At 37.9% G+C, this 18,044-nt stretch overlaps 4 protein-coding genes across 4 annotated transcripts; 3 read left to right on the forward strand and 1 right to left on the reverse strand.

Annotated features, from left to right (window-relative positions):
* Positions 1 to 4,794: 4,794 nt before the first annotated feature.
* LOC105167690 (plant viral-response family protein (DUF716)) lies at positions 4,795 to 6,288 on the forward strand. The gene has a single exon (XM_020696367.2). It carries the CDS (start codon positions 5,015 to 5,017, stop codon positions 6,026 to 6,028), a length of 1,014 nt encoding a protein of 337 aa, XP_020552026.1. The 5' UTR covers positions 4,795 to 5,014; the 3' UTR covers positions 6,029 to 6,288.
* A 3,249-nt stretch (positions 6,289 to 9,537) lies between these two features.
* Positions 9,538 to 11,420, forward strand: LOC105167691 (ferredoxin-thioredoxin reductase catalytic chain, chloroplastic). Its single transcript, XM_011087497.3, has 6 exons — positions 9,538 to 9,789; positions 9,884 to 9,996; positions 10,661 to 10,710; positions 10,842 to 10,913; positions 11,032 to 11,092; positions 11,289 to 11,420. The coding sequence occupies exons 1-6, from the start codon at positions 9,678 to 9,680 to the stop codon at positions 11,331 to 11,333; spliced, it is 453 nt and encodes a 150-aa protein (XP_011085799.1). The 5' UTR covers positions 9,538 to 9,677; the 3' UTR covers positions 11,334 to 11,420.
* Positions 11,421 to 12,954: 1,534 nt separating this feature from the next.
* Positions 12,955 to 15,762, forward strand: LOC105167692 (U-box domain-containing protein 40). Its single transcript, XM_011087498.3, has one exon. It carries the CDS (start codon positions 13,734 to 13,736, stop codon positions 15,237 to 15,239), a length of 1,506 nt encoding a protein of 501 aa, XP_011085800.1. The 5' UTR covers positions 12,955 to 13,733; the 3' UTR covers positions 15,240 to 15,762.
* Positions 15,763 to 16,230: 468 nt separating this feature from the next.
* On the reverse strand, positions 16,231 to 17,527 carry LOC105167693 (peroxidase 31). Its single transcript, XM_011087499.3, has one exon. The coding sequence runs from the start codon at positions 17,353 to 17,355 to the stop codon at positions 16,369 to 16,371; it is 987 nt and encodes a 328-aa protein (XP_011085801.1). The 5' UTR covers positions 17,356 to 17,527; the 3' UTR covers positions 16,231 to 16,368.
* Positions 17,528 to 18,044: the final 517 nt, after the last annotated feature.

Raw genomic sequence — 18,044 nt, forward strand, 5'->3', positions numbered from 1 at the left:
AATATGTCTCGTTCTACAATCTTCTAGAGCACTGGTTACGTTGGAGAGGCAATCAGCTTTGACATTTTCTTCTCTCGAAATTTGTACAATTTAAAAACAATCAAATCTTGGTTTTAGCTCTGCTATCTGCTGCAGATATTGGATTATGTTTTCTTCCTTGGCTTCGTATGAACCCTCTAGTTGCTTGACTATCAGTTGGAAATGAGTAGGCTATTAAGTATCTAGCTCCTGCATCATATGCCATTCTAAATTCTATTACAAGTGCTTCATACTCGGCTTCATTGTTGGAGGCCTTGAACCCAAACTTAACGGCAAATTCCAAGTCTTCTCCTTGGGGCGAAGTGATGAGTATCCCCACCAATACTTTGGATCGTGGATGACCAATCTACATGTAATAGCCATTTTTCGGCTTGACGGGTGCTCTCTTCATATGCTCCTGCCGTCTTGGAGACGAAATCAACTAAGGCTTAGGCTTTGATGGCAGTTCGAGGTAAATAAGAGATCATATTCACTCAATTTTACCGCTCATTTTATCAATCATTTTAAAGTGTTTGGCTTTCCCAGTGTTTGCTTTAGGGGTAAGTTAGTTTTACTCCAATGAGATGTGAAAGGAAGTAGGGTCGTAGCCTTCTAGCAGTGATGACTAACGAGAGAGCTATCTTTTCTATGAGCGAGTATCGTCCCTCTGCTCTGTTGAGCACTTTGCTGACATAATAGATTGACATTTATTTTCATTATCTTCACGAATAAGGACGGAGCTGATCGCTTGAGGGGTGGGTAGTAGATACACATAGAGGATATATTCCGAAGAAGGCTTGACCAGTAGAGGGAGCCCTACCAGATATTTTTTAAGTCCTTCAGAAGCTTCTTGATAGGAGTCATCCCAGTTAAAACCCTTTGCCTTCTAAAGAATTTTGAAGAAAGACAGGTTTTTTTTAGCCGATTTGGTGATAAACCGGCTGAATGCCGCTATCCTCCCGGTTAGCCTTTGTACTTCATTGATGGTGGAAGGAGCCTTCATGTATAGGATGGCCTTGATCTTGAAGAGGTTGGATTCAATCCCTCTTTGGGTGACCATGAATCTTAGAAAGCATCCTCCTTTCACTCCAAACGCGCACTTCCCTGGGTTAAGCTTTAACTGGTAGTCTCTTAAGACGGCAAACGTCTCCTCCTAGTATGCCACATGATCCTTGGTTTTTCTTCTTTTAACAAGCATGTCATCAACATATACTTCCACATTTTCTCAATTTGGGGACGAAAGGATTTATCTACCAAGTGTTGGTAGGTAGCTCCAGCATTTTTCAAGTCAAATGGCATGGCCTCATAACAGAACGTGCCAGCGGATGTGATGAAGCTGACTTTTTTGCGATCTTCCAGAGCCAACATTATTTGGTGATACCCTTGTATGCATCCTTCATGCTCAAAAGCCCACATCCAGTCGTAGAGTCTACTAGTTGATCAATTCGAGGGGGAGGGTAAAAATCCTTAGAGCATGCCTTGTTGAGATCCCTGAAGTCGATGAACATTCGTCATTTTCCCCCAGCTTGGCACCAGTACGACGTTAGATAACCATTCAGAAAATTGTATTTTTTCAATATCTTCTGCTGCTAATAGTTTGTCAACCTCAACTTAGATTATTTTATCTTTTTCAAGCCCAAAATATCTCTGTTTTTTTTTTCTTTTTTGTTTTATTGACTTAATACTAGGGTTTGGGCGCTAGGCCTGGATTGCTAAAAAAGAAAGAGACCTGCAAAACAAAATGTTAGCACTCCAACATCGAAGTTAGTATTGAATCTGAAGAATAACAATCCAAAATAATAAAAATCCTTGCAAGTATGAAACGTTATGATGAAAAGTGAAGAAAAATCATGTTTTTAAAGTAGTAGATGCGTAGTAAAGTAACAACCAAAATTCTGTCTGATGAAGGTGTCTCCCCGCCTTGGAGAACTCTCTATTTATAGAGGAGTGTCCTCCTTTACCAAGGAGCTAATTGTGTTTCCTATTCCTGCGATGGACACATAGGATTAGTTAAGATAAGGCAGGACTGAATCCTATTTTTTAGGGATCGTATTGTTAAAGTCATTATTTAGGTGAGGGAGAGAGTCCATGGCGGAGGAGGAGTCCTAATCCACAAGGAGTCCGTTGGATGCAAGAGTCCAAGTTCTTGAGGAAAACCTTCCTGCCATGCGTACTCCATACTGGTCATGAGGGCATACGTGGAGGGTCCAGTGTATATCACGTGGGCTTCAGATAGTGATGTGCGCTCTGAAAACTGGGTTGGTTGTTAGTGTTTGGGCCGAATTCATTGGACTATACAAAGCAGGCCTTCTCCACCATCACGTCGTGCCTAGGGGTAGAGCATTTGGCCTTTAACTCGTTCTTCAGTTGTAATCCGTTGGGCCATACCCATCAAATAATAAGAATAATAATAAGCGTAAGTTACAATGAGTTTTTTTTTTTAAATTCGACATAATTAAAAACACATTATTATTGTTTGGAAAAATATCAATATCTCATGATTTAATGATCATCTAACAATTAACTCAATTCATTAGTCTCTGTTGGAGTTTTCATTTATTTTTTTGTGGTGAACTGACTAAAATACTATTATAGAATACGAATTATAATTTTATATATTTTTTAAAAAAATTATAATTTATTTTTTATCAAGTGGATATTTTATTTTTCTTACAATTTGTTAAAAATTTTCATGCACTTTGTTCATTCTTTTTGTAAAAGAAAAAAAAATACACTAAGGACAAAGTTGACAATTCCAACCCTCTATCTAATGATAATATAATTTTATCAAATATCGGAAGTGGCATTTGTAATTTTTCAAATAAGAAAGAGGTAATAATGATTATCCTAATAATACATTAATGTGATTACCCTAATTTCATCAGAAGAGCTCATTGTAATTTATCTTAATAAGAAACTAACATTTGAAGCACATATGATGTCTGTGCATACCTAAATCTTTAGGGAAAAAAAATACAATTTTGGTCCAATTTTTTGTGAGCGATGGCAATTATAGTCCAAATTCAATTCAAAATAGTGAATTGTAACCAAATAAATATTAAAATTTCTCCAAAATCTGGCGAATTAGCTATTGTGGAAGTATTTTTTCAACTGATGCTTATGTGGCAAGGTGAGTTGGCAGGGGTGACGTGTTGCCACATAAGTACCGGCTAAAAGAATACTTCCATGTAAGTTAATTCGCCGGATTTTAGAGAAATTCCCAAATTTATGTTGTCATGTGCACAATTTTGGCAAAATTAGAAAATTTTGTATATAAATTACTATTTTTAAAAAGTTACTGTCTCAATTCACTATTTTGAATTGGACTTAGACTAAAATTACCATGCACGTAAGAAATTAGACAAAAATTATATTTTTCCCAAATTTTTATTATATCTATGTAGTCATACCAAAGAAAAGATAAAATTAATAATTGATTATCAGAACCAACAAATGATAAATTTTAAAATGTATATGATTATTTGTGGAAGAAATAAATATAGCTAGGAGTAGTTTAAGAAATCTATACTTTGCCAACCATAGTAGTTATTTAGATCCCCTTTACAAAATATAAAATTACATTTTTCATCAAAGTAGTTTTTAAATTACACTTATACCTCCCTCTGAAAATTCATTATTTATACCTGATCCCTTTTTGTTAGAATTTAAACAAAAAATATTAATATTAGCAAAACAATTGCATACATTTATAATTTTACCCCTCATTTAAATTTTTTATGCAATGATTTTATACTTATGAACGAAAAAATATAAGGATATTAACGTCGCTCTATATATATTGCATTTATCTCTTTATAAGTACATATATATATAAATGTAAATGAGGGGCAAAATTAAAAATTTATGTGATTTTTTGCTTACATTAGTAATTTTCTTCCGAACCGTAATAGAGAGGTTCAAGTATAAATCGAAAACTTTTGAAGAGAGTGTAAGTGTAATTTCAAAATTTTTTTAAGAGAAAGTATAATTTTATAAAATGTACTACAAATTACTAATATATATTAATAACTGCGATCATAACGGACTCAGATTTGGGGGCGACGATAGTCGCATTTAGGCATGCATGCTTCCTAAATGCCATGGGGCCACTGCTCAAATCAGTGGCCTTTGCAGCTTGCAGGGAGGTGTTGGTGGCTTGTGTGGTGGTCGATGGCGGAGGAGGAGGAAATCGGTGGGAAGATGATGGGGAAAAAAAAAAAAAAAGAAATAATAATATATTATTTATTAAAAACTAAAACAAATATTAATTAGCTGTTTCCTTAGCCCGATAGAGTTTTTAGGGTTAAATATACTTTAACGCCTCAACAATATTCTAAGTCGGATGTGCCCCTGAACTAATAAAATATAACATTTACCTCCTTAAATTAATTATTTGGACAAAATTGTCCTCTTATCATACATTATATTGCGCCTAATGTATTTTTTTATACTAAATCAACATCAAATTATTTTTTGACTAGAATAAAAAAAATGTATTTGAATTATAAGTGCGGGGTTATGTGATCGAGTCGTGCTGAATGTGTAATTATTTATCTCAATGTATTCTCACTTGTGTGATTGTTTATTTTACTGTATTTATCTCATTTTATCTAAATTTAATGTAATTTATTTCGTGTTAATGGCTTCTATGAAAAAGATTACTAATATTAAAAATAGAGAAACCTTTGTATATTAATGATATTTGATTTCATAATTTTATTATTTATAAAGCCTTAATTAATCTAATATTTGAAAACCAGCTTCTGCTCTTTGGTAGCCTCTGCTTTTAGCTTTTCCCCTTGGCATTTAGCGGCACAGAACGCGACGGCACAGCGGTGAGCCGCCGAGTTGGACCCGGGAATCCGATCCGGTTCGATTCGTTGACCCCATATATATAAACGCATAAGTCGGATTTTTTTCTTCTTTTTGCATCTGCTTGACCCGATTGTTCTGCGGTGAGATCAATCTTGAGAAGGTTGATAGTGAGAAGTCAACAATGGGATTGTTCACCTACACAGTAGCCGGCGGCGGTTTGATTCTGATCGGAGCGTGGGAATCACTCATCTCCTCCTCCGAATATCTGAAAAATAACCCTTCATCGTTTTCACCATTGCAATTGCCGGCCGAATCACAAAGTATTAACAGAACCCCCAAGGCACCGTCATTTTCGTCGACGGTAACGTTTCTGTTGATCTCCGTTCTCTCCTTCCTTTCCATTCTGAATTCTTTCGTCTCTATGTCGGACGCCGTTAACTCCAAAGATAATACGGGTTTCGCCTTACAGTTGGAGGTAATCACAATTGCGTTTCTATTTCTCCTCTATGCTGTTTTAGGCATTTTGGCAAACATCAAAGAATCTTTTCGGTTTCCTCTAACGATGCTCAATGTGATCTATGCGTTTGCTTTCGGAGAGGAATTCTTGTTGTTTTACACGCAAAATAAGGATCCGAGTGGTATTGAGAATCGTTACTATAATCTTATTTTAATCCCCATTGCAATATGTCTATTTTCCACTCTTCTCGAATTAAAGAGCTCAAAATCAACTTATCCAAGGTTGGGCCGTGGAATTGGGTTAGTTTTCCAGGGACTGTGGATTCTGCAAATGGGTTTTTCATTTTACTCGAATTTGATTGTGGATGGGTGTGCTTTGCATGAAAGGAGCAGGGGCAATTATACCATTAAGTGCAAAGGGCATCCTGAGTATCATCGCGGGCGTGCCATTGCGACACTACAGTTTAACTGTCATTTGGCTCTTCTTGTTACTTTGGTTGTTGGGTTGTACTCGGTCTTCTGTAAGAAGAATGGGATCAACCGGGACTTTATGCGGTATAAGCCCCTAGGAGGCGAATATGGAGGGGAAATGCATTTGAATAACCAATCGCAGTTCACTTTGGACAGCGATGATGATGATGGTGATAATGGGATTAAAGAGGCGAAGAGTGTGGAAATGCAGAGGGCTATTGTGGTGGTTCCTGAGTCCACAGTTAATGGTTATGGTTCTCATCCATGAGGTAAATTAGAAAACTATTTCTGTAGTGAGGAGGTTTACTTAATTCTTTTATTATGTAGAGAAGGTTGTATAATTGGGTTTTGGTTTTACATGTAAAAGAGCTTAGAGAAACTTTTTGTTGCGGCATTAACTTTGCTGGAATATGTACCATCACATTAGTGTCTACGATTGTTGTTGACATGTTGGATATGGTATCCGTCTTTTGTCACTCTTGTTGGCGAACTTTGAATTTTCTGTTTAGGAGTGATTAGATTTCTGTATCACCTCTCCAAATTTGATGCTTTTTGTAACTGTATTCTTGCTTATTTTCGGTGCTATAAACAGTAGTTTCTAATTTGGACATTTTCTTATTGATTGCAATGTGAATGAGTTCATGAAAGATCATTGGTCTAAGTGTGTTTCTGTGTCTGTGATTTATACTGCAAGTAGTTTATACTCCTTAATACAGCTTCTGCCTATTGGCTGAGGACTACCCTTATACACTCTGCTTGATTATTTTTTGAAATAAGAAACAATGCATAGTTTGAGTGAACTCAGTGGTTGAGCTGCAGCGCATCTTGGTTTACAGAATCAGTGAGATGGATCTATGGGAACTCAATTGTTGAGTTGTGTGACAGATCAGTAGATGGCTGCAACAACAATCTGGTAGAAAGTTACTGATAATACATCAAGGACAGGAATTTTGATAATATCTGTTCTTCTAGTGATTTTCTTCAGTTCCATCTGTGGACAGTTGAAGGACAAGAGGAGCGGTTTGCTTTTTCTTCCCTGGTACATTGTTATACAGCATAGCCTCTTAATCCCCCTCTTTAAGGCCATCATGTACTATTTGGTTGGTCAGATTACATTCTGATACTTACTAGCTGTGAGCCATATTACCACTTTCACTAGCTTTACTTTCTGATTCAATGCTACTAGTTTTATTAATGAAAAATTGTTTCATCAATAAGTGCTATATTAGGCTTATGGTGGCTTTCCTTCTGGTCTTTCTCTGTGATCTTCATCTGTACAGTGCAACTGGGTTCCCCTTTAGACCTTTTGCCTCAGATATGTAGCTTTACTGTTGCTTGAAAGCCTGATCCTTAACCCATTACTTCTACTCAAATTCAAGCTCGTCTAGATAATGGCTAGCTACTAGAATCCCATTAGACATTTTAAGCACTCTTTTACTGATCAAACTCATATTGGCTAATCGTAGTGAGGACAACTATAGAAGGTCTAGGAAGCTCATAAGCAATCTTTTACTGATCAAACTCATATTGGCTAATTGTAGTGAGGACGACTATAGAAGGTCTGTGAAGCTCATGCAAACTATATAGAATCAAAGGTGGAAGTGAACAAGGTGTGCAATTCAGAAAAGCCAAAGAAAGCAATGAATTTTAGTTACTAACCGTTCAAGGGTCTGGCGTCTTGGTAAACTCTTGATTTCTTTTACTTGTTTCGGACAATCCTACAGACGCAATCATGGTATATCATTCTCATTATTAGTTATAGATAGGTCAAGGTTCGGAACTTAGAGCAAGTGAACTAAGATGTTGATGGGAGCAATCCATCCTTAATGGTAGAGTTGAGTCACTTATCTTGAATTTCTTCCTATGGTAACTTTCACACTTTTATTACCCCAACTGGATTATCTTCATGTCAGTATTCTGAAATATCACCCTCAAATGCATATATGCCAGATGGTATACCATCTTACGCCTCCATTTTTCCCAGACCATGCAGAGTAAGTATTGTTCTCTGTTGGAGTGTTTTCTGTATCTTGCTTCAAATATGTAGCAACATGGTAGTTGTTTGTTAGTGAAGTAATTATTCGTTGGTTGGTGGATTATCCACACTTCTCAGTGCTGAATTTCGGGATGCCTAGTGATTTTAGTTACACCTAAAATTCCTGATGGCATTTGTGTTTGTATCTCTTGATATATCTTGTATGCATCGGGTGTAAAAGTATCAAACGCGGAGGATTAAGCAACATTAGCTTTCAAACTCATATCATTTTGTTGTGACATAATCCATACAACTTGATGTCGGACAATGTTGAAACTTACATTGTACTAATGCGGCTTTATTCCACTGTAAGAATGGGAAGGATTTTTGGATCTCGTTGTATCTAATGAACAATTTCTTTCCTTGTATCCTTTGAATCATGTTTGGTCAAACTGAATTACTCAGGTTGCTATACCTTTGGTTATTATTGTATATTATCACCTGACAATTGTATTATAGTTGCATTAAGTGTAATATATTTGTCATATTATTGATATATTATTGATTTACAGATTGCATGGCTTTTAAAGTTCATAAAATTCTTCGCAATATATTGTATGATTCTTGAAAAGTTATAAAATAGCCTGAGATGTGGATAGCAAAATCAAGTTCATGAGCTTTGAGAACTAATGATTTGAATTTTGTGAGCTCCTTTAAAATAAGTTGAGAAAACCCATCTTAATTTTTTCTAAGAATTTAATACATGCACCCTTTTTAATTGATTTTTGTGTAATTGAAAGGCATTTCAATTGTTTTTGAGCAAAATTCTATCCTTGAGAAATTGATTTGATCATTTCTTATTTTTTCTCATGGCTTATTGGGAACAAAAGTGGATCAATGTATGATAGAGTAAAAAGAAAAGGCATTTCGATTCCTATTCATAAATTTCACATGAATATTAGCAATTGGTGACTTATTTTTTTCTTTTGAAAGAAGTATTTATGGACATTGGACATATATGATGCATGGAGAGCTATAATAGATATATGAATAGAGTGTGAAAATTGCATTACATACAATAAGAAAAAAACAAAATTATGTGGGCGGGAATTGCGTGCGCTACTGTTATTATATAACTTGGAAAAAAAATAAAAAAAGAATTTCAAACAATTTTATATCAAAGTATTTGACATTTATCAATATTTCACAAACGGAATTCAAAACTAAAGTATTTAATTTTTTTTTATAATACAAAATTATTCAAAAAAATTCCAAATAATTTATTAATAACAATTTAGTATCTTCAATCTCATTAGCAACGAAAATGGGAAGGATTTGGACAGATCTCGAGTTTGCTTAATTTTAGCAAAATCGAAACTCACCCCACCTCATCTCTACCCTACTGCCAATCCTAATTGATCTATTCAAAAAATACAATTAAATTATCTGTTTTCTTCAATTAATTGATATATTTTTTTATAAAATAAAATAATAACTATAAACACGTAATAAATTATTATTATTATGTCGAAAGTGTAATTTATTTTATAAATATGAGAATTAAATTAAAATTCATTCTCACACGGGGACTCAATAATTTGAATTCGAACCAATCCCATTTAGGATGAGCCATACTTAACCTAACCCCATTTATTATGTTCAATTATTAAATTTATTCACTCAAATATAGTCCAAAAATTACCTAAAGAAAATCTAATAAATATGATATTTGAGATAAAATTTAATTATAATTTGATAGTGGAGTGCTCTTCCTTAATATATAGCATACTAAAATTTTAAAGGGAGATGCTCTTCTTAATATATTATCGATTAATAATTCCGGACACCACGCGCCGCTGGATAGATATTTCTAGTTCAGAGGACATCAGAGAAACTGCAAAAACTGAAAATTGAACTCGTTACCGATAAACAAATTTCCGCCATGAGAGCTCTCCAAGCTTCCACCTCTTACAGCGTCGCCTTCGCCATTTCATCCGTCGCTCCGCTTCCGTCGCTGCCGCGTCCGCGCCAACGCCACGTTATTTCAGCTAATCGTAATCTTATCCTAATCCTGTATTTACTGAGTTTAGTTCTTCCTTAATTGTTGGGAGTTGGAAAGATGCGGAGTTAATTTTTGTGTAATTTTAGATGAACCGACAGAGAAATCGGTGGAAATAATGAGGAAGTTTTCGGAGCAGTATGCACGCAGGTCCGGCACGTATTTCTGTGTCGATAAAGGCGTCACGTCTGTTGTTATCAAGGTATTCATTCCATTACTCTCGTTTGTGTACTTTTTTCGCTTCGTGGTGAAATTAGAAGTAAATAACCCATTCTTTGGGTGTGGATGGAGAAAGGAGCAAATCGAGTTGGCATACTAGTGGATTTTTTTTTTTTTTGAGTATGCATACTAGTTGATTTTACTCGTGGAATCTGTTGTTTCACGCTATTAATCGAAATGATTATTGAATTGAAGTCTATCATAAGAATTTGTTGTGCGTGGCATTTTTCAACTTTTGATTGGAAAAAAACCATGGACTATTATAAAAGTTGCCGTGACTAGAAATTGATAATAATGGGCTCATTTTAGTGTTTTGTTGGAACATGTTAATGTGTTCACGAAGAGTTTAAGTCCGTGTAGTTCCTGAATTTGGGTGGAATTACATTTAAACTTTTGGTGGAATCGATGGCGAGAATTGGAAAAGGTAAGGCAACTATTCTGTTCAAGGATTTTTGGTTCACCTTTCCTTCCTAATTGTCAAGGTGTTTTATCTACTTGCTAGATGTGATTCACATATATCAATGTATGAAGGACGAGAACTTTCTGGATTTGGATCAATTGTTATTTTCACTGCCTTACCATTTGTGAGCCGTGTAATTATCATAATTACTCCACGAACAATTGTGCTGTCTAACTTATGCTTACAGGGATTGGCAGAACACAAGGATACATTGGGTGCTCCCCTCTGCCCTTGTAGGTAATTATTCAATACTGCGAAATATTTGTGAATAAGATCTGTATGCTTTCTCTGATTCCTGTTTTCTGTCAAATTGTCATATTTTCTTTAACCCAGTGCTCTATAAGATGTGTTTATCTCTTTGGTTTCAGGCACTATGACGATAAAGCTGCTGAAGCACAGCAGGGCTTTTGGAACTGTCCCTGTGTTCCCATGAGAGAAAGGTAGTGTTCAATACTGACGGTTGTTATCTGCTGTTCCATGTCCTATTATGAGGATCGTTTTCTTCTCCCGAACTTGGAAGTCTTGCTGACACTCCTATATGTATCATTGCCTTGGCAGGAAGGAATGCCACTGCATGCTTTTTCTAACCCCTGATAATGATTTTGCTGGCCAGGAGCAGGTATGCATCTCTTGATGTTTCTTGTTTCACTTAGGGGTCTGCACTTGTGTTGTTCAATGAGTAAATACTTGTGGAGTTGGTAGCGCTATCGAAAGTTCTTGTTTCACTTTTGGCTTGTTAACACCTAGAGTATTTTGCATCTGAATCTCAGATATTCATTATTGCCTTCTTACTGTGAGCTCTCTTTGCTGTGTAGAACATTTCATTGGAAGAGATCAAAGAAACAACGGCAAATTTATGATACTTCAGTCTTGTATGATCTTTTTTGAATGGACAATGCATGTACATCTGTATCATGATCAAGAAAATATATTTTTGTTGTCCCACATACCATATTAGCAATGGCCTCCATTCATTTCCCATACGTTTGTCCCGAGCTGTGGGGTGTGCCTTTTTTTTGGTTCATCATCAATAATTGGATTACACCATCCGATGCTTCATGGTCATTCTGGGCAGCTAGAGATCAATTCAAATTCATCAATCCATGCTTCCAGGTTTACCCCTGTTTCACTGTCTTTATGATCCAAATAACTCCACACATGCTAAACTTAGTTACCGAATTAATCCTGAATGGAGTCAGGACTACAACTTTCCTGGTGGTCTGAATATCTCTCAACTATGTCAAAAGTTATTATCTTGTCTATGCTTTAGTTATCTTTAAAAAATAAAAATAAAAAATGGGATAGAGGATCCGCTTAAGATGGGATGTTACAGATTTGACCTGCCCCAAATGATTGGGCCACAATCACTGGCTATCCGTATTTATCAACAGGAAAGAAACAAGAGGTATATGCCAATTTTTTTTTTTTAATATATATATAGAGTATATGCCAATTTGTAAAGAAGAAAATACGCTTTTTTTCTTTTATAAAGTTCTCTAAAGCATAAATATTTGTTGTGCTCTTACTTTTTTCCATTCTTATAGTGACTTATCGGACTCGTTTCCATTGATTTGACCATCATAGGAAAAAGAGATAAAAGAATGCAAATAAAAATACTAGCAATATAGTTTTTGGGCAGAGAATTTAATTAATTACATAATCAGCCATGAATTGATCTGGAATTTCATGCTTCAAATAGGAAATCATTATTATTCCTGTAGCTGCAGCTTTAGCAGGGGGGAAATTGCACTTTTAGTTCTACATGATAGCATGTATTGCATTTTAGTCTCATAGTTTATGGAGTTAGCACATGTAGTTCTATAAGAGAAATATTATAGTATTTTTGGTCCCATAAAATAAAAATTTGGTACATTTGGTCCCATAAAATAAAAATTTGCCATATTTGGTCCTATAGGATATAAATATATCCTGGGACCAAATGTGTTACAATTTTTTATCTTATGAACCAAATATGCTACAATTTTATCTTATGGGATAAAAAATGGTACAATATTTATTTTATGGGACAAAATATGCTAAGTTTATAAATCCTGGGATCAAAAGTTTAAACCACCCTATCATAACGATAAAAAAGCAATTTTTCCTGTAGCAGGAGATGTATGCGTAGAGAATAGCAAGTGAAGGTAGCAATTGGAAGAAAGGTTAAAAAGCAAGATACTTGCAGATGCTAATTAGAATTAAATTGTCCAATGTGAACAGGGGAGTGGGATTAGCTGTCCCAATGGAGGGTTTCCTGGAAGACTCTGACGAAACTATTTTGAAACCCCCAAATAGAAGCGGATTAGTGCGAGCCAGTCATATATAATTGTTTCCCTTATCATCGTTCCCAACTTTAGATTATTTTATTTCCAATAGTTGGTCTGTTAAAAAAAGAGAGAATATTCAGGCTGGAGACCTGCAAAGACAATAAAAAATAAGAAGACAAAATAATGCAATCCAAGCCTAGATTGAACTGAACACAACACCAAAAGGTGGTGGTGCAGTAATGAAACTTAGCAATTAAGTTGAGGGTGAAGAATGATAAAACTAGAGAGAGACAAGGAGCGGCGTCGCGCTGCAATTTATTACCTTTTGGCTTCAACCCTCTCTCTTGACCAACTTTTCTTTTAGTTTTTGTTTGTTTAATATTACACAGACACAAACACAGTTACACAAGCCAACATGAAGAGCTACTCTTCGTTCCAATTCAGACCCAAACTCAAGTTTCAAGAAAATCAAAACCTACTACCACCTAGATTTCAATGAAGAAGGGGTTTTCACTACTACACATCTTATCATTAGTATGCAACTGATTGGTGAAAAAGTGCTAGCAAAAAACGGTGATGGTGATGCTTTTTGTACAACAGATACGTAGCAGCTTTCGTGTTGCGTTCGAAACTTCATACAACTCCATTCTCGGTGGATTGAAATGGAGAAGAGAAGGACCAAGAAATCTTGCAAACAAAGATTCTATCATTGCCCATAATTCTATATATTCTACTTCAAACAGAATCTTAAATCCTCGTCCTTGAATTCCGTAAATCATCCCATCAACCCCCAACAGCAATAATTCGCTCTTGTTTGTCACATCACATCCTCTCCTTCATCGGTCGTTCCTTGTTTTCCTGTTGGACCACAATTCTCATAATCATCAACCAGCTCTCCTACTCTCTCGCTTAAGTTTAAACCCATGATGGATCCTCTCATATTAATCCAGCATTTATCTCTTCATCATCATCGATAATAAACTCCTCCCACATATGTATTCTCAAATGGGGAGTGGAAAGCAAAGGTGGAAGATCTCCTTCCGAAAATCTTCATCCTCATTATCACCACTCGAAAATCAAATCCAAATTCAAACTCAAACTCACCAACCCTTTTCAATTCCAGTAGAATTTCTATGCCCAGTCTCCGGTTTGATCATGGCCGACCCTGTTATAGTCTCCTCCGGCCACACCTTTGAACGCAATTGCGTTCGCGCCTGCGTTTCCCTCTCTTTCATACCCACTCTCTCAGACGCTGACGGTGCCCCCCCGGATTTCTCCACCATCATCCCCAACCTCGCCCTCAAGTCCACCATTCTCAACTGGTGCCACCAACAACTCCTCGACCCGCCTCAACCCATTGATTTTTCCTCTGCTCAAAAAATCGTACGTAAATTAGTATCCCAGTTTCCCGCGACTGAGTTGAGCCGGAATCCCAGCCGGGTCTCAGTGGCCAGCTTCTACGAGTCCGTGACGCCGCGGAATCTCGCCACCTCTCCTCCGCTGTTTTCCACTCGACCTTTGTGTTATTCTTCTTCTTCGTCTTGTGATATTGAAAATCCAAGTTCCAACTTCTTGGAAGAGGAAGAATTCATTGCCAGACTGAAGAGTTCTCATATATATGAGCAAGAGGAGGCTTTGGTTTCTCTCCGGCAACTCACGCGAACCCGGCAACAGATACGTGCTCGTCTCTGCACTCCACGGTTGCTCTCAGCCCTCAAATCATTAATCACCTCCAGATATTCGACCCTCCAAGTGAACTCCGTCGCGGTGTTGGTGAACCTGTCGCTAGAGAAACAGAACAAGGTGAAGATCGTGCGATCAGGGATTGTACCACCCCTGGTGGACGTTCTACGGAGTGGAATCGCTGAGTCGCAGGAGCATGCAGCCGGTGCTCTCTTCAGTTTATCCCTCGACGATCAGAACAAGACTGCTATCGGGGTTTTAGGCGCGTTGCCGCCACTTCTGCAGGCTCTCAGGTCAGACTCGGAGCGGACTCGGCATGACTCCGCTCTGGCTTTGTACCACCTTTCTCTGGTACAGAGCAACCGGGTTAAGATGATCAAACTCGGGTCTATCCAGATTTTGTTAAGCATGGTGAAATGGAGTCACATGCCGGGTCGGGCATTGTTGGTTCTGTGTAATTTGGCCGCCAGCGTCGAGGGAAGGGCGGCAATGCTGGACGGTGGCGCGGTGGAGTGTCTTGTCGGTTTCCTGAGTCAGGGCAATTTTGACTCAGAGGTTACTCGAGAAAGCTGCTTAGCGGCGATTTATGGGTTGAGTTATGGTGGGTTGAGGTTCAAGGGGCTGGCGAAGGAAGCAGGGGCGGAGGAGGTGTTAATGCGGGCGGAGGAAACGGGGAGCCATCGAGCGAAAGAGAAGGTGAAGAGGATACTGGAAGTTGTGAGGCATAAGGATGAGGAAGAAGAGGAGATAGATTGGGAGGAATTGCTGAAGTCAGAGGATGATTGCAGTGGAGCTGGTGGGAGAATTGGAGTGTAAGAAATGCTGAATATTCCTGATAACACAAATCTGATCACATTATGTGTTGGTATTTGGTGTAAATTTGACATGGTCTCTGATGCTTATTTCGGACATTGGTGCTATTGTGTTTTCATTTCAAGGTTTGATGTGGTAAAGACGATAATTGGTGAAGAAGAGGTTGTAGATAAAGAGAAGTTTGATTGATGTGATGTGTACCCGTCGCATAGTTTGTGGTTATATCTCCCCTTCCAATCCTTCAAATGCTAATGATTGTTTCTTGGGATGACTTTTAATTCTTGATCAGCTGCTGGATTTTACTTGGTCTGTTCTCCACTCCATGCGGTAGTCTTAAACCTGTCATTCGAGTTGCTGATTCTGCATGATATGAGCTGGAAGCTTTCTCCAACTCTGTTTCAAGAATTCTTTTAGGATGTCTGAATCATCATTGATACAATTTGAATTCTTTTTGCTCATGGATGCTTGGTTCACCACAAACTCAATCAAATATTGTCCTTAAGTTGTTTTCGATAATGTTATTACACTCGTCGTACTAATTCAAATCTTGTATTATAATTTTTTAAATGATCCGTTGCTATGTTTTTTTTCTTCTTTAAAATACTTGGATCACGTATAAGATGGTGTTAGTTGAATAGTGATATCGGATCCACACCATTTATGGTAAATTAAATAATATTTACCTAGGATCTCCTCTAGGCAAAGGTCAGACTAGGTCTTGAATTTCTGAAAACATACGTATTATTTACTTGTGTTTTTGGTTAAATTATAATAAAGTGAGATGTCTTTAGTTGTCGTATTATATTACATGAGTGTGGCAGTATAATGAAGAGGAGGCATACGCGTAAAAGTGGCGCCATTGCGGAGTGAGCTGTCAGGTGCATGACATGAATCATTGGTATTCGCTCCTCATAATCAATGATGCTCTCATTCCACAGTACTCAATCAATCACTCCAATTTATCCCATCCCCATTTCCGAATTCAACATCAATGTACACAAAATTAACCTCAATATAATTCTTAAATTCCTCCATACTTTCTATTACATACACATTAAATGTAATGTAAGACACACAAAAAACAAAATGATTCAAAGAAATTAGTCCAGAAAACAAGAAATTAATGTAGTATTCAATTGTTGAAGGCATCGCATCTGCGTCTGATCTCTCCCGCTTTCCCTCTCTTAATTCCATACTCACTCAGCTTCTCCATCGCCCTCGCAAATGCCCCGAAAAATGCCTTTTGATCCTTGGCATAGAGCTCCACGAAACCCCTGGTTCTCGGATCCAAGCTCAACCCGTGGTCCGACGACAACAGCCCCAACCCCTTTTGCACGTTGCTGTAATACATGTTGTCGAATTTGTTCGGAGTCATTACGTCGTTGAACACCGATAATGTTGGGTTTTTCTGGTAATCTGCGCAAGCGCTTCTCAGCGACTTGGCGAATTCAGAGTAGTAGGCTGGGTCGGATTCGGATGTCTTGCTGTAGTTGTATAAGATGGAGCTGAACTCTGTGCAGTGTGAGAAGCCGATGGTATGGGCGCCCGATAAAGCCACCATTTCTTCCTCGGAAAATCCTTTAGATTTGAAGATTTGGATGATTTGATCCATCGACATTGTCGGCCGGGGGAGGTTACCTTCGACGTCCGCCGCCCGGGAGGATAACGAGTCTTTCCGGCCAAGCTTAACGGTGTAATACGGGCCGCCCATCATCACGACGAGGTTGCGGGTGGCCACAGCGAGGATGTCGGCGCAGGAGACGACGCCGGGGCAGGTGAGCTCGAGTGCGGTCTTGGCTCGCACAACCACGTCGAAGCCGTCTCCTGGGAGGGAGAGGTTAATGTCGGCGTCGCGCTCGGCTTTGTTGAAGCGGGTGGAGGTGACTAGGACGGAGGCGTCGCAGCCTCCGACGAAGCAGTCGTGGAAAAACAAGCGGAGGGCGGCGCCGGCGGTGGTGGGGGAGGCGATCTGCTTGTTAATGGTGGTGTCCTGCACGATCTGCTCAAACTGCGGGCATGTTTTGCGGTAGTAGGCGGTGGTGAGTGGCGACTGAGAGCGGACGGTGGGGCTGAGGAAAAGGGCGGAGAGTGTGAGCATTAGAAGCAAGGGCGGCGCCATTGAATCTATCCTTATGCTTCCCTTTTCCCTAATGTAGCCAACAAATTCCGATAACTTTTCCTTATCTTTTCTCCGAATCAAGAAATTAGAGAGAGAAAGAGGAAAAGAAATTAGAGAGAGAAAGAGAGGTAAGTGGGCGGGTTTTGAATTCTGATGATGACTGTCTGGGGAGAGTGGGAGAGATTTTAGTCTGTCAGTGGGACTTGCATTAGTACAGACGCGCTGGGTTAAGTCGTAATGCGCGTGTTCGAGACGCTCCACTCGTCTTCCACCAATCAAGGGAGGATGAGCTGGAAGTTAGGCCCCCCTCACGAGGACAGTCGGTGGGTGGCTTTCTTATAATTAATATCTTCTCACTACATAAAATCATTACATACCACTTAAACCTAAAAAATCTATATTAATTACCCCCACAAACTGTCTAAATTATGGGATTCCATTTTTTTATTATAAATTCTACTTCAACTAAGATACACACATCACCGTATAAAATCTTAATTTAAGGATTATATTATACTTTTTAAGATTAATTATACTTAGATTCTATTTGAAAATACAAAATTATATTTTCTCTCAAAAATATTTTAAAATTATATCTATACCCTCTATAAAAATTTATTATTTACATCTGATCCTCTATTATTAGAATTTGGACAAAAAAAAACTGACATTGACAAAATATATCGCGT

Source organism: Sesamum indicum, linkage group LG8, assembly GCF_026168435.1.
Source record: "Sesamum indicum cultivar Baizhima isolate 11 linkage group LG8, ASM2616843v1, whole genome shotgun sequence".
Taxonomy (NCBI): domain Eukaryota; kingdom Viridiplantae; phylum Streptophyta; class Magnoliopsida; order Lamiales; family Pedaliaceae; genus Sesamum; species Sesamum indicum.